Genomic DNA, 15048 nt, shown 5'->3' with positions numbered 1-15048 from the left:
TTGTTTCCATATGTCCCCTGTTCTCCCACAGTCCATGTCTCCCACCTGCTCTTTTGTACCCTTTACATCCATGTTCAAGTAAACCTGAGCTTACAGACATCCCTGCAGCACTTGCCACACCAAAACATCAGTCACCTCTGTCAGGACTCGCAGGGAACTCTACAAGTTGTAAAACATTAGACTCAAGTAACTCATACTTAATGTAAAGACCCCAAACCAGGTATAATACTACTTTAAACCTGTGTTGTTCTCATGCAAATTCATACTGGTAAGGATAAATATTTTTCTTCACCATCTGATTCTGGTTCTCAGCTTCAGCTGCATCTGGGGATGGTATATTTGGATATACTGTACTTTCCTCTCTGCTGCTGTGCTATAAGGTGTATGCCCTGTACTTTACAGGAACACTAAAATAAAGGAGGTTTCTAGAAGCTGTTGTAACACAAGGTAAAGGTCAGTTCATTCAAAAATTTCAATAAATAGGAGCAAGTCATAAGATGCTGTGCTGCTCTGATCAGCATTTTCTCATTTCCCTGAGTTCCCATTAGTGAGAAGGAAGGACACAATACACTTTAATTTTGGGTCTTGCTGGTTTTATTCCTTCCTTGGTATTTAATTAGTTCTTTGTGTGTATGTGTGGGGGGAATGGTGATCTAATCCTATTGAAATACAAGCCAAGTAAAACAAGTTTAGATGGAGACATGGTCATACAGCAACTTTCAGTCAGAGAACAATACACTTGGGGTAAGGTATATTAGCAAAGTAGTTTTAGGCATTTCAGACCTAATTGGTTTTGTTGTGAGAATAGTAATACTAGGCGGGAAAAAGCTAATTTGAAAATTAAAGTGCATAGCAAGTTTTGGTAACTTTGGTAGCTGTGGTAATGGAAAGGTTCTGTACACATTGTTGGAGAAAAAGGGCTCTCACAGAGACTTTTGAAGCCCTGCTAAGACTGCAATTACTCTGAGACAAGAAAAAAAACCAAAAACCCACAACACCAAAACCAACAAAAAATATACAACAACCCAAAAAAACCCGAGAAAAACAAAATAAACCCCCAAAAGTGACTCTGTAATTTGGACATTTTCAGCATTCAGGCAGAGCAAAATTCAGAAATCTCTGAAGCAACTTGTCTTGTAAGGTAGACTTAAACACACATTTGCTTGTTAAAACCATGGAGAAAAGAATTTGTTTGTCCTTCCTCAAAACATTTTCCTTTAAGCTCAGCTGGGTAGTGCATTTTAACATTCAGGATCATTTGCCTATAACTGAGCAGCTCAATCCAGACCTGCCTTGTGTGCTCCTGACCAGGAACAGCTCAGAGGTGTATTGGGAATACACACCAGCTGCTATAAGGAACAAAAGCAGATGCTGCATTTGCTTGGGTTGTGTTTCTGCCTTGCAGAGAGCTGTGCTGCAGAGCCTGTGAGCTCGCTGTCCATGCAATGAGCTCTGTACAGCCCCTGCAACAGGGGAGGAGAGCCAGGAGTGGTGCCTCTGCTTTTGTACACGGTAGAGGCGTGTGCCACCCCACGGCTCCTCACTCCGCTGGCCAGCCTGAGGAGTTCTGGTGCAGGGAGCCCGAGGAGGGTGATGTGAGCCTCAGCAAAGAGGCTGGCAGAGTAAACCCTGTGAGGGCTCCAAGACCCCCTGCTTCCCCAGCCCCGAGCCATCTCGGCGGGTCCGCATTGCTGGGAGCTGGGAGCGCTGCTGAGGCTGGGAGGCTCCTGGAAACGCAGACGGCACAAGGGATGGGGCAGGTGGGGCTGAGCTCCGAGCTCAGTGGAGCAGCAGGAGCTCGGCTGCTCCTGCTAAACAGCTTAGTCCGAGCCTTCCCTGCAGCTCCCCTCCCAGTTCACGGCCGCATTCCTGCGGCATGCGGGGCGAACCGCTCGGGGGAACGCGCTCCAAGGAAACGAGGCGAGAGCGGCGTCCCTCCGCCCCAGCGCCGGGGAAGAGCAGCGGGCTGGCCCTTGTGTGCCTCCCGGGCTGCTGCGCCGTCACTGAGCAGAGCGAAGGAACTTGGAGATGCCCCAGAGTGAGGTCGTACCCTCTTGATTTATTTTTTCTCTTCCTGGAGACCTTCTGTCTCCCTCTGCCTGGGCAGGGAATTTAGGGATTTACTGTCAGGACTGACTTATCTGCTCACTTGGCACGAGTGAGGTGCCTGTGGTAGGCAGTCTGGCTCATACCCTACACCTTTTCCCCCCCCCTTTCTTGTCTTGATTAGTGTGGTTTCTATACTTGCTAACCCACTGACTTTTTTCCTTCACAAGTATAGGGAATAAGGTGTTGATCCCTTCCTGGGCACTGGCAGTGACTGTGACAAGTTATTCCCATCCCCATTTCCAATCCTGGCAGAGGTGACTTGGTGTGACTGTCACTTGGTATCTTTGTTTCCATCCTCTCAGCAGCTTCTCAGGCTTCAGGGCTTCAAGTGCCAGGAGAAAGCAATGCCTCAGGACAAGCTCTAGGTGTGGTTTTGGGGCCAGGGACCTCTCTTCAGGTACCTCCATGGCTGAGGCTTTTTTCACCAGTTCTCAAGTGCCCCGTAATGACCCTGCAGCCTGTAAAACCACCCCCAGCCAGAGCAGGGGTGTAAGGGCTGTGAGTTTGAAGGAGAAGTGCAGGGTTTTGAAGTGGATGCCAGCAACACCCACTGCAGATGAGAGCCATCAGCAGTTCAGATACCTCCACACCAAGCAGTGATTTGATGCGGGTCAGAACAAAGTTCTTTTTAAAGACCCCCAAGAGCCCATGGACATGGATTTGGGTCTGTTTCCAGGGCAAGTTTCTCCAAACTCCAAGAAAATTGTCTATATCCTGCCCTTGCAGCCTGCTCTGGAAAATCAGTGCCATTCAGATGCCATTTGATGGGACTCATGGTGACATCCATCCCCGTCCGAGATAGTTATCTAGGCAGGAGTCTCCAAAGGTGGCCCTCCTAAGGGAAGTGTCTAAGGCTGGCAAGATATCTCCTGTAGGATCTGCCCATTTCTCTCTGATGGCTGTTGGGAAAGATGACTTCCCTTGACTAGCTGCATCTAGGGAGCTTAAAGAGAAAATCTGCTTTCACTGAGGAGTGAAATGAGCAAGAAAAACAGTGCTGAGACACCTTGGGGTATGTGTAGCCTGGAAGAGGCTTCCTGTAGGCAGTGCTTCATACTCCAAAGAAATCCACATCTCTAATATTTTGAATGAACTGGGGAGATTACAAACATTACATTTCCTGTGGCAAATGCTGACCCAGCATTCAGCAAGGTAACAACAGCCACAACAATTTCTTTCTCCATCCAGGTCCTGTGCATCTTGCTGATGCATATGAGGTCCTAGGGTGAAATGCCCAGCTTATCTCCCTTAACGCCAGTGATGTTGGATATGTCCTTGGGACCCCAGTTCTGTTCCTCTGAAAGTGCTGTTCCTGCAGCAAGCAAAGGTTTAACTCAGCGCTGCCATGCCCCCACCACTTCACCCAACACGATGCTTTAACAGCGCTGACAGGGACTTTTCCACACTTCAGCACGAGTGTTAGTCTTGGCTGAAAAATCCCAGTAACTGGAGGTAAAGTCACTCCATCCCAAACCCAATACTCCCCTCTGCCAGACCTCTCCCACTCTTCTTTGATTCCTCATCTTTCTTTCCATGCAACACACTCACTCCCACAGGAAAGACTTTTAGGTAGTGGGACTCCAGTGTTTTTTAGCAGTGTTGCCATAAGGAGCATGCATGAGGAGACAGCCGGGACCCAACATCCCTCCCTTGGGTAGGTGAAAGGCAAGACTTGGGTGCCACTGTTGTGTTTTGAGTGACCTGAACTCTGTAACACTAACTTCAACCACTTATGGACATTTTGTAGTGGATGAACACTACCATTACACCTTTATCCATGGCACCTTTATCCATTGTGCCCTCAAATCAAGCTTCTACAAGGCAGGTCTGTCAATAAGAAAAGTGTGTACATATATCACTTCAGGGTGTTTGGTAAGGGATTTGCATGCCTCTAATGTGATGATCCAAAATCAGTTTGTTAGGTTAATGATTGGATTGGATGATCTTGGAGGTCTTTTCCAACCTCAATGATTCTGTGATTCTATTCTATTCTGTTATTACAGTGCTGATTCTTTGGCAGATTTTGTATATCTCCTAGATATGGTGAAACTTCAAACTCGGTATATTTGTCTCTCAGACGCATACTCAGATAGATTTAATATGCAGTTTCACAGCTGTAGGCTGTCCTCAGATCCTCAGGATCTGAGGCTCTGTATGGCTCTTGTGCTATCTTTCTCATTACATCTCTGGTACTGCTCTGAACTTGCGTGTACCACTGCTGAGGATGCCTTCCTAACAAAACTGTGGAACAAGCAGACATGCAGACTGATCTTCAGACCAAACAACTCTTCTGAATTAAGGGTCATTAGGGAATCCAAATTTTGAATGGAATTTGGAAAATTACCTATAAGGTTTGCCCAAGGAGCCATTTCCTAGTCCTTCTCTTCATTTGCCAAGCATCCAAGTAGCAACTTGAACTGGTTAACTTCTCACCAGTTGGGTTGGTTATCTAGGCTGTGCTGAGCTCACAGCTGTCACAGTTACACAGTTCTCAGCACTAGTTTGAGGATAACTTGGTTGCAGCCAGGTGAATCACAGCTACAGCAATAACAGCAAGGGCAGGACAGCACTCACACTTAAACATCATCATCATCACCACCACCATCATCATCACCCTCCCCACTGCAGAGTCCTGTGAAAAATGCTGTTTGTAACCAGCCAGTGAGAATGAGAACTCCACCTTGTTATTTTTTCCCTATGTAGAAGGAACAAAGTTTTCCAGCTGGTAGTCTTGCAGTTGCAGGCAGGCATCGAGTTATCAAGTTAGGCTCTTCCTATCACCTACCCTATTGGCAAACAAAGCTGTGCATGTCAGATAGTACCTCAGTCTTTTAGAACTGTGCTGTTCCCGAGATGTCTCTGGATATCTCCACATAATTTAAGCACTTAACTGTGTGTTTCAGACTGGAGAGTGAGGACTATAGAAAAACAGTATAAGCAAATGAACTGGTTAGCTTTTTGATAGTGTTTGAGAAGTTTCTGAGTGACTCTGTAGGGCAAGTCTACCTCTGCTGACAAAGGACCAACCTCAAAATGTTTGGGTGTGTCTCTGGATGAGGATAATACTATCCCTGATGTCAGCTATTCCCCCATCAGCCAGCCCAGACAGATGAAAGGCAGTTGGGTTCACACAACCTCCCGCTTCAGCTGCATTGAGTGTTTGTTCCTCTGCACTGGACTCTGGCATAGGCCATGCCTATCACTGCATCCACGGAAAATGCAGGAAATCCCTCGTGAAGTAGAGTTTCCACCTCATGTCTTCCCAACAATCATATTTCCCTAACTCAGTGTCCTCCTTTATGGGGATTTAAATTCAAGAAGTGCTCTGCTTGTGGTTTTGCAAGGGTTTGGCAAGCACAAAAGCCAAGATGTGCTGGCTGTTTTCAAAGACCACTCGGATTGAACAGTGATCAAAACCAAACTCTCTCCTTTTCAGCACAAGTTCTGGCCCTCTCTCTGTGAGCTCCCCATCTCGCTAGCATGCATTTATAAAAGAGCCCTAGAGAGAGAACAGTTGGGGCAAGAATTTGCCATCTAGCAAAACCCCGCAGTGCTTTTGCACAAGGAACAAGAGCTTCCAAGGGAGTGGAAGCAGTTGCTGTGTTTGTGTTGACTGGCCATGGTTTCCCACTGCTGGGGGTTTCCAAAGCAAATGAAATGTTATTCATCAAGTCAGGCTCCCTCCCCAGCTTTCAGTTGTTGAAAATACTACAAAGTAAGATGGAAAGAAACATGTAATCCTTCATCATCACAGTCAGGATTTACTTGTTTATTTAGATTCCCTGTCTGTTCCAAATGTTCTGCCAGAGAAAGCCCATCCAGACTCCAGGAGTGCTTGACACACATAAAGAAATTTCTAGATGTATTTAGAAGATAAATCCAGCAGAATACACTGCCTGTCCTCACAGTGCAGCAGCAAGATGAAAGTCCCACATGCACAATAAAATATCTCAGGATGTTTTTTGTAGGGCAAAAAGAAAGCAGGAGGCACCTGAGGAGAAATTGATTTTGATGTGGATCTTCTAAATCAGAAACTTTTTGGTGGAGCTGTCCTTGAGCTCCAGGTACCTCCTCTTTTTCTGCCTGGAAAATGTGTTCCAGGTAGAAAAAAATGGAACTTGGTGTCTTTGTGGTCAGTAAAAGGAGAGAGTTGTGCTCAGAGGGTGATTCTTCCCTCTGCCCTAGGAGGTGCAAATCAGCCCCTAGAAGGGTGTGTCTCCCTGCAGACACTACAGGGGAAATGCAAAGAGAGGAGCCCAGACTTAAGTCTCACTTTTAGCTGCTTAAGAGAAGGCAGCTGAATCCCATCCTGAGTGAGGGTGTGTGTTGGGAACTGACTACTCAGCAGCCTCAGCTAGTGTTTGTCATCCCACTCCTGTTGCTGCACCTACAAACAGGAAACAAGTGAGACCATAAACACACCCATGAGATAAGAGAGATCTTTTGGGTCATCCCAGGATGAGGTAGTAGAAGATGAGCACTTGTCCAACAGATGTTTTGCAGCTGTACCATCACCCAACCTAGTGGATTTGAAAATGCCCTGTGAGCTGTTCTTCTAGTGATGCTTTGGGGGCAGCACCTTTGAAACCACCTCTCTTTTTTATTTCCTATCTAAGAGCCACTGGCATGAGCGAACGTCAAGAACTTGATGTCCCTTCAGGGGGCAATATTGCAGTAAGTTGGGTAGAGTGGGAGGGGCAGTTTTCAGGCAATAACCCCCTAAATAACTTATGTTTAAGTTATGGGATGGTGGATGTTCCTAGAGATTGCTGAGATCTTACCCTCTAGGGTTTTATCTTAAACAAGCCAATAGAATGAGGTGTTTAAGACACCTCTGTACTTGGAAAAGCAAAATAACCAGCTCTGTGTTTGGCAGGTGCTGTCCTTATTTCACATGTTGACATAAAGAGCAAAGGGCAGGCTCTTATCAGAATCTGGGGTTTCTGAAGGGCTGCTTAGCTGAATCAAAACTAGAATTTTCCAAAAGTGACACCCCTTGACCCGAACTCCAGTTTAGTATCAGAATTAGGGCAGCCTTTCTCCATAAACTTAATGTAGCCTCTGTGCACTGGACAAAACAGTTCATAAAAGTAATTTTGAATCACTGGTATCATTAAGATCTACAATTTTGGGTATTCACTAAATCCATAAGTGAAAGAGAGGATTTTACTTAAAAGGATATAAAAACAAAGTAAAAGTTCCCCAGAAAAAGCATTCTGCTTTTGAAAAGCTGTGAGGTGTTTTCTGCAAAGCCTGAATTAACCTTTGCTATGGTAACTTTTTGTGCGAAACTCACCTGCTGCTGTCCCCACAGCTCATGTGCTCCTCGGTGCAGAAGGCCCTGTTTGAGGAGGAGGACAGGGTGAAGAAGCTGCAGCAGAAAGTGGCGACGCTGGAGAAGCGCAACAAGCAGCTGCGAGATCGAGTGAAGAAAGTCAAGCGGTCTCTCCGGCAAGCCAGGAAAAACTCCAGGCACATGGAGCTGGTGAACAGAAAGCTCAGTGAGAAACTTTCTTCTGCAGGTGGCCAAATCCCCTATATTAACTCTTTGAAGCAGGAGAACTCCCACGGTACCTACCTGAAAGTATAATGCAAGGGTAAGTGCTCAGGCCAATGGTGGTGGCAAGTTTTGTCTGCATTAGATCAGGGTCTGGCCCTCACACCTTGTCTACGCTGTGCTTCAAACCTTGCATGGAAAATGAATCTGAACTTGCTTTAGACACAGTGCCAGATTAAGCAGGAAAGCCAGCTGGATTTGGCACAGCCCAAAGCCACGTCCTTGCTGTTCTCAGTGGACACAGGGCCTGACAGTCATCTGTGCTTCTCCTCTCTCACCCACTTCCACCTCCACCATCAGTTTTAGGTTGTCTTTGATGGAAGTGCCAGCCCAGACCTCTGGGCCATTGCAGGCACTTAACATAGGAGCTCTTCCTGCCAGTTTATCTCCTCCTCATGGGCTGGGCAAGAAAGGCTTGGGATCTAGAGATGAATGTGGTGGGAAGGATGAATGCATGAATGCCCTTCACTCCCATATCACCCTCAGGCTCTCAACCTTGCTTGAGCTTGACTGAAGTCTATATCCAGTGCCTGGGGATAGGCTATGTCCAAGACTCAGGCAGTTTGTGCCTCTCTTCAGCACAAAATATGGATGTGCTCAAATTGTCTTAAGACTGTCCCTATATATATCTTTAAATATTCTAAATTGAATATATAACAACTTTTATTTTTCCAAGAAGTGCCTCAAGGCTCTCAGTAACTTCCTCAGGTGCCTTTATCACTGGTCAGCCAACTGGGTTGGAAACCACATCATTTTGGGACTGTGTCTAAGACCTAATCCTGCAGTTAGGAGTGGACTTAGCCTATGAGTGGGTATTGGATCAGGCAATTTCAGATCCCATTCTCAAGCAGGTTTAAGTTACAGTGTGGACAAAGCTTCAAGTTTTGTAGTCACTGAGGTATAATGGAGGTTGCTGGGCAGCCTCACTTACTTACATTTAAAACCTGTAGAGACCACATCAATATCAACAGGGCATTAAAAATTTAGGTAGTTTATATATGTATATATTTTAAAGTCCTATAGAAAATATTTTTATTACACATTTGATATAGTCTAATTTCTTAAAATATGAAGTAAAACCTGTTTCTTGGTTATCTCGTAAAAAAGAAAAGTCCATCATATCCTTTATTAGGCATTTACAAACTGACTTCTGCTCAAGCAGTGTGGGTTTAGGCATCAGTATCCATGGCTGATAATGTTAATGCTTGAAACTATCCCTGCACTTGGAAAAGCCCATATCAGCTTTCAAATGTGAGCCTCAGTCCAAGCAGAACACAGAAGCTGACTCTCATTACCTTCCAGTTTTGCTCCTTTTGGAAATACTTTTTTTTTTTTTTCCTTCTTGAAATAATATTGGCATTTTTTAAGATTCTGACTCCTCCACAAGCTCCACTGGTTTCAAAGGCTCCGCCTCCCACATCACCACAATTTGAATTGTTTTCTGCTGGAGTCAGCAAAGCTGTTTCCTGAGGATAACTACAGAACTTAGGCTTCCCTAGAAGCCACCAAGAGATTTTAACTCCAAAATTTAAATCCATAGAAAAGTAACTACTTTTTATTGTTTTGTTTTCTGGCTTCTAAGCTACTGTTTAAATAAATGAACTGGTTTTCCTGGGATAGGTATTAAAAGCTTGTGTTTTAATTTTTTGTTAAGAAAAATATTCCCTCTGGTATTCCTTCATGTTTTATAAGTGTTTGTATAAAGCTGAGAAAGTATAATTAATATAGTTACACCTTTGCTATTCTTACAGATTTTCCAAACACAGTGTTGAGTATATTTTTCTTTTGGCTGGTATTTTTGTTTCTTGACAAAAAGATTGGAATTTTCTTCCTGTTTCCCACTTTGTCTTCCTTAAAAAAAAAAAAAAAGTAAAACATTTTGTTCTCCTTGTAAGTTTTGTGAGAATTTTGTTTATTCTGCAAAGAAAACAAAAAGAACCTCCCCAAATGCAAAGTCCAAATGCAACCCAAAATGTTCTCACTGGGTACAAAACCCAAAAAGGTTATTTCCTTATAAGTTTTTTCCCTTTCATTCCTGCTTGGGTTTGGATCATTTCCAGAGATAAGGACTAGCAGTCAGATCAGGTCACAAGTTAACCCTCTCAACAAGTAACGGGGGATGTCAAAGCTCAGTAAAAATGCCATTAAAGTGTCAGCATTGATTGCCTGTCCCTGCTGGTGACAGTATCCAGAGAGTGACCAGGAAGGCTGCACATGCAGGAAACACAAGAGGAATGAGGAATTTAGTTATGTCTGCCCAGGCTGGTACACATCACACAGGGCCTGCCTGACACGTGCTATAATTTTTAGACCCACTCCATAGCAATTTCAGGGATCAGCTCATCTGGAGACCTGCAAAAAGGGCAAAATTTCATGCCATTTCCAAGAGTAATGGGAAGGCATGATTGAGTATGTTCCTCTTGAAAAGCTATGAGGGAGGGACTGAGATGCAGAAATGAAGAGGAGGTTGGCATAGCTGGATGGGTTGGCAAGAGATGATATAGAAACCCAAAAACCATCCTGGTAAAAAACAGAAAGACAAAAAAAAAATCCCTATTTGGTTAGAAACAACACAAAATGTGTCAGCCCCCCTTGAGAAGTTCAAAGATGCTTTACAAATTAGTAACATCTGCTTTTTCCAAAACATATCAGGAGCTTGAAGGCTGCCAGAACATCTGCAGGACCAGTGCTAGGGGTTTATAGAGCAGTTGGACACAACTGGAGACAAGGATGGGATTTTTGGCATCTGTGTTCACTGTGGGGATGTTTTTGTGGACAAATAAATTTTTCCTGATGGATACAGGGGATGACAAGAAGTGAAAGAGCAAAATTAATAGTAACAGGACAGAGTAACTGTAGGAAGGACAGAGAAGAGAAGAGAAGAGAAGAGAAGAGAAGAGAAGAGAAGAGAAGAGAAGAGAAGAGAAGAGAAGAGAAGAGAAGAGAAGAGAAGAGAAGAGAAGAGAAGAGAAGAGAAGAGAAGAGAAGAGAAGAGAAGAGAAATGACAGAAAGAAACAGCAGAGGGGAAATCATTCTCTTAGGGCTTGTCCCCTTTTAACCATCACCATATCCCTCTTGTACTATTTCTGTCACAACTTTTGCAGTACTTGTGTGTCTCACCAGAGTGTAAATGGATAATTCAGATGGTGATCTGCACCCCAAAACACCTTGAGTTTTTAGACTTTACAACTGAATTTTCTGGGGTTTTTTGAAGGTGGATATTTATAGAACAAAGTCTATCAAATAAACTGTTATCATAAATCCCAGTATCATCCTGATTTAAAAACCCTACCTGAATAACTGGGGAAGAACCACAAAGTGATGTAGGATTTATGGGGAGCAGACACTGTTAGTAGCTTTCTGTGCTCCTTAACATCAAAACCTTTAGGAAAAAAATTACTTCCTTATGTTTGAATAGTAATTTAGGGAAATAGCCATGTTATTCTGTTTGGGTTTTGGCAGAAGGGGGTTTTGGAACCAAAGAGCACATCAGTGTTTCAGAGTTTTATCAGTAAAGCCCATTTCTAATACACAAAACCTCTCGCCAAGATAGGTAATCTCCCATTAATGAGGCAAAGGATCCCAAATTAATTTCTGAAAGTAGAAGAAAAAACATAGAGGCAAAACTGTAGAAAGCAGATAAAACTGAAAACATGTGTCATTCTTTCTTATAACAAATCCAAGTAATTGCAAGGAAATTTCATTTTTCTCCCTATTTAACCCCAATTATTTTCATTTAATCACAGACATGCACCTATTTCCCTCCAAACCAGCCTGCCTTGTGTGTGAAACATCGTTTCCAGCATGTGCTTGGGTTCAGGCATGTTCCTAATCCCCTAACACAAGCACAGCGAGCAGGACAGCACGTCCCAGCACACGTGGCACTGCTGGGAGGGGTCCTGGCTCTGCAGGAAACCAGGCCAAGCCATCCCAACAGGGATGTCTGGGAAGGCAGGCACAACAGGGATTTAGTGGGGCAGGAGCAATGCTGTCTTTGTGAGGAGTCATCTTTTGAGGGATCAGGATTTGGTGTAGATGACGCCAAGCTGGGTGAGAGTTGGGAGTGTTGATTGGCCTGAGGGTATTCCTCCCCTGTCCAGTGGGAACTGGACAGGCTGGTTTGATAGGCTGAGGCCAATTGCATGAGATTAAATAAAGTGAAATCCTACACTTCAATCACAGCAACCCCACACCACACCACAGGCTGGAGGAAGAGCGGCTGGAAAGCTTTCCAGTGGAAAAGAACGTGGGGGTGCTGGTCAACAGTGACTGAACATGAGCCAGAGATGGCCCAGGTGGGCAAAAAGGATGATGGCACCTGTCTTGTACCAGCAATAGTGTGGCTAGCAGGATCAGGGCGGATTTTGCCCCTGTACTGGCCACTGGTGAGGCCACGCCTTGAACCCTGGGTTCAGTTTTGGGCCTCTCAATTGCAGAAAGACCTTGAGGTGCTGGAGTGTGTCCAGAGAAAGGAATGGAGCTGGGGAAAGGTCTGGAGCACAAGTTTAATGAGGAGAAGCTGAGGGAGCTCAGGGGCTCAGCCTGGAGAAAAGGAGGCTTGGGGGACAACTCATAGTTCTTTACAATGCCCAGAAATGAGGCTGCACAAGGCTCTCCTTGCCAGTAACAAATGAGACTATAGGAGAAAACAGCCTCAAGTTGTGCCAGGGGAGGTTTGGCTTAGATATAAGGAAAAATTTCTTCATCACAATGGTTGTCATGCCCTGGAAAAGGCTGCCTAGGGAAGTGGTAGAGTCACTGTCACTTAGAGGGTGTTGATAAGACATGTAGATGTGGTACTTGGGGACATGGTTTAGTGGCGAACAAGGCAGTGCTGGGTTAACTGTTGAACTAAATATTCTTAAGGGTCTTTTCCAGCCTAAACGATTTAATAATTCTATGACTTTGTTGGTTTTCCATTAGCTGGGTTTGTTGACGTCACACCACTCCTGAGCTGCCTGATGGTTTCTCCTGGTGAGAGTGTTCCAGCAATTGCTGGCTGCTTTGGTTAATGCTGATTGCATGCAATGGCATCTCCCCCTCTGGTTATCTGCCATGGATAGCAATTTTTCTTGTTACTGAAATTTTCCACAAACACAGAGCTATTTCTCAGAACAAGTTTTAGGTGGTAAATAATTGTTTTACAGTGTTAAAATATAACCAGTGAAGTGACATTTTCTTTGGCAATCTCCCACTTTGCAGTCATGACAAAATTTGGCAGAAGTCCCTTCTATGTACCCCTTGCCCCAAGAAAAATCAGCAGGAAGCCTTTGAAATGTTTTGGATTTGCAATGCATGCATGCTCAGCAAAGGCTTTGTAGTGCTGCACAGCTAAAACCACAGCAAATGCATGAAGTGAACCTTCCTGAGCCTGTTCTTCCCCGGACAGTCCAGCTGCCATAGGTGGCAGCACTGACAGCCTTGACAGGACTGATAAAAGCAGATTTTCATTGCATCTTAATCTCTTGGATGCCTCTGCAGTGCCCAGGGGTTTGTGTATGTGCTCGGGGTGGTGCCATAAGGATGAGTCTCTTGGATGTTCCGGGCCCAGGTCAGAAGCATTTGAGACCCTGGAATGCAGCTACAGACCCCTTTGGCTTTGAACCTGATCCATGGAACAATTTACCAACTTTGCAGGAAGAACAAGAAATCACAAAAGTTTAGATATTGTAGTAGAAGTAGTCACAAAGTGAAGGGAAGAGTTTTTGAGTGCTGTACAGGGGGGTTTTAGGCCTTGTACAGAGGGGTCTGAGTTTTGTACATGGGGGTCAGAGGTTCTAAGATGGAGGGATTTGGGTGTGCCCTGTCCTCTTTCCTTCTTCTTCCTAACCTCCATGTTCTTGGTGATGTTGGCACTCACAGATTGGTTTAGAGTAGAAAGTCACTGTTCAATATAGGTGATGGGCACTGGGGAAAACCATAAACGTTTAACACGTAATGTATGATATAAAAGAGGGCATCAGCCCCCTGGGTGTCGGAGTGTGCCCTTGCCTGACTGCTGAACAGACCACAGCAGTTCAGGGAGAAAATCTTTTAGATAACATACAATAAACTACCTTGAGACCTGATGACTGAAGACTACTACTGAGTCTTTCTTTGGAGACACGGGTTGGAGGAGAGACTTTTCCACCTTTCCAGCTCACCCCAACCAGGGGTGAGTTCCTATAGATGAGGATGCTCCAATAAGCTCAGAAAGGACATGAGGAGTAGTTACAGGAGAGACACTGGAGCTGGGAAACCTCACAAGGTCAGAATTGCTCTTACAGAAGTGGCCGCCAGTGATGTGGAAAAGGTCCTGGAAAAGGGAGAGCCATTTGCCGTACACTGTCCATCAAGAGTCTGTGTGAGGGAGCCCAAGGATCCCCACTGGAGAGAGAGACAGCCTCTGTCACTGGTGTTCTGTACCAGCAGATGCCAGGAGCTGCACAGCTCCAGCTTTAGCTCCAGGTAAAGGACCAGGCTGGAGAGCAAGGGATAAGTGATTCCTTCTGTGGTGGGAGTGGCCCAGGCAAGCTGACCTGGAGACATTGCTTTTGGGTGGCAACCTGGCAGCATGGTGAAGAGTAGAGGTGGGCTCAAGCCATTGCTGTCAACACCCAAAGTAGCCTGGCTCCTTTTCTTCATTTCTACTTGCTTTTACAGACTCTTGAGATTTTTCTGCAAGAAAGGCAGTCAAAAGGAAACCAAAAACCACACGGTTTTGGAGGGTCACCAGCTGCCAACGTGCAGGCTATATATCACAGTCTGGGAACAAATGCAACAAAATACTTCATCCTTCCACTGACTACACTGGGTCCTTAAAATGCTCTAAGCAAGACTTTTCATGACTGCTCTCCACTCAAAGTCAAGCAAAGGCAGCAAGATGCATGTAAATCACTCCAACCACACAGCAGTTCTGTGGCAGGTCTGCATTAGAGAATTCAGGGCCCCTTAATTTTGGCACCTGCTCCAGCTTCTAGAACTGTCACCCTCTTGAGTGGGGCAGGGAGTGGAGGTGCCAGCACATCAGAAATGTAGAGCCTTGCAGAGTGTGAATCAGAGCAATCTGCATTACGTGCCAAAACTTGGATTGCTCATTTAGATAGGGAGGGGACAAAAGGGAGGGGACAAACATCCTCTTGGCTGGAGCAAAGCCCAGAGAGGTCTCTTCTGTTTTCCAGTGTCAAGAGCTTTTTTGACAGACTTTGACTTTGAAAGTTTTTACACAATGCCCATACAGAACGTGAGTCCTTCCCCAGGAGTACCATGATCTGGCACTTCTTACACACCCAGACTGCCCAGAAGGAGGCAGACTGGGAAATCCTTCCTGACAGAAACCACGTGGCCATGCACGGAGGAGGAGGAGCTCTTGGGCAGGTGAACCAGCACTCAGGGTGGAGTC

General features: G+C 45.1%; 1 protein-coding gene across 1 annotated transcript in view; it reads left to right on the top strand.

The window, feature by feature from the left end:
* CCDC3 (coiled-coil domain containing 3) overlaps window positions 1-9560 on the top strand; it is a 35193-nt gene extending 25633 nt beyond the window's left edge. The window contains exon 3 of the mRNA XM_068189490.1: window positions 7424-9560. Within this exon, the coding sequence (XP_068045591.1) occupies window positions 7424-7699 (276 nt within the window). The 3' untranslated portion in view covers window positions 7700-9560. The remainder of the gene's footprint in view (window positions 1-7423) is intronic.
* Window positions 9561-15048: the final 5488 nt, after the last annotated feature.

Source organism: Anomalospiza imberbis, chromosome 5, assembly GCF_031753505.1.
Source record: "Anomalospiza imberbis isolate Cuckoo-Finch-1a 21T00152 chromosome 5, ASM3175350v1, whole genome shotgun sequence".
Lineage (NCBI taxonomy): Eukaryota > Metazoa > Chordata > Aves > Passeriformes > Viduidae > Anomalospiza > Anomalospiza imberbis.
This window is presented reverse-complemented; position numbering and strand designations above follow the sequence as displayed.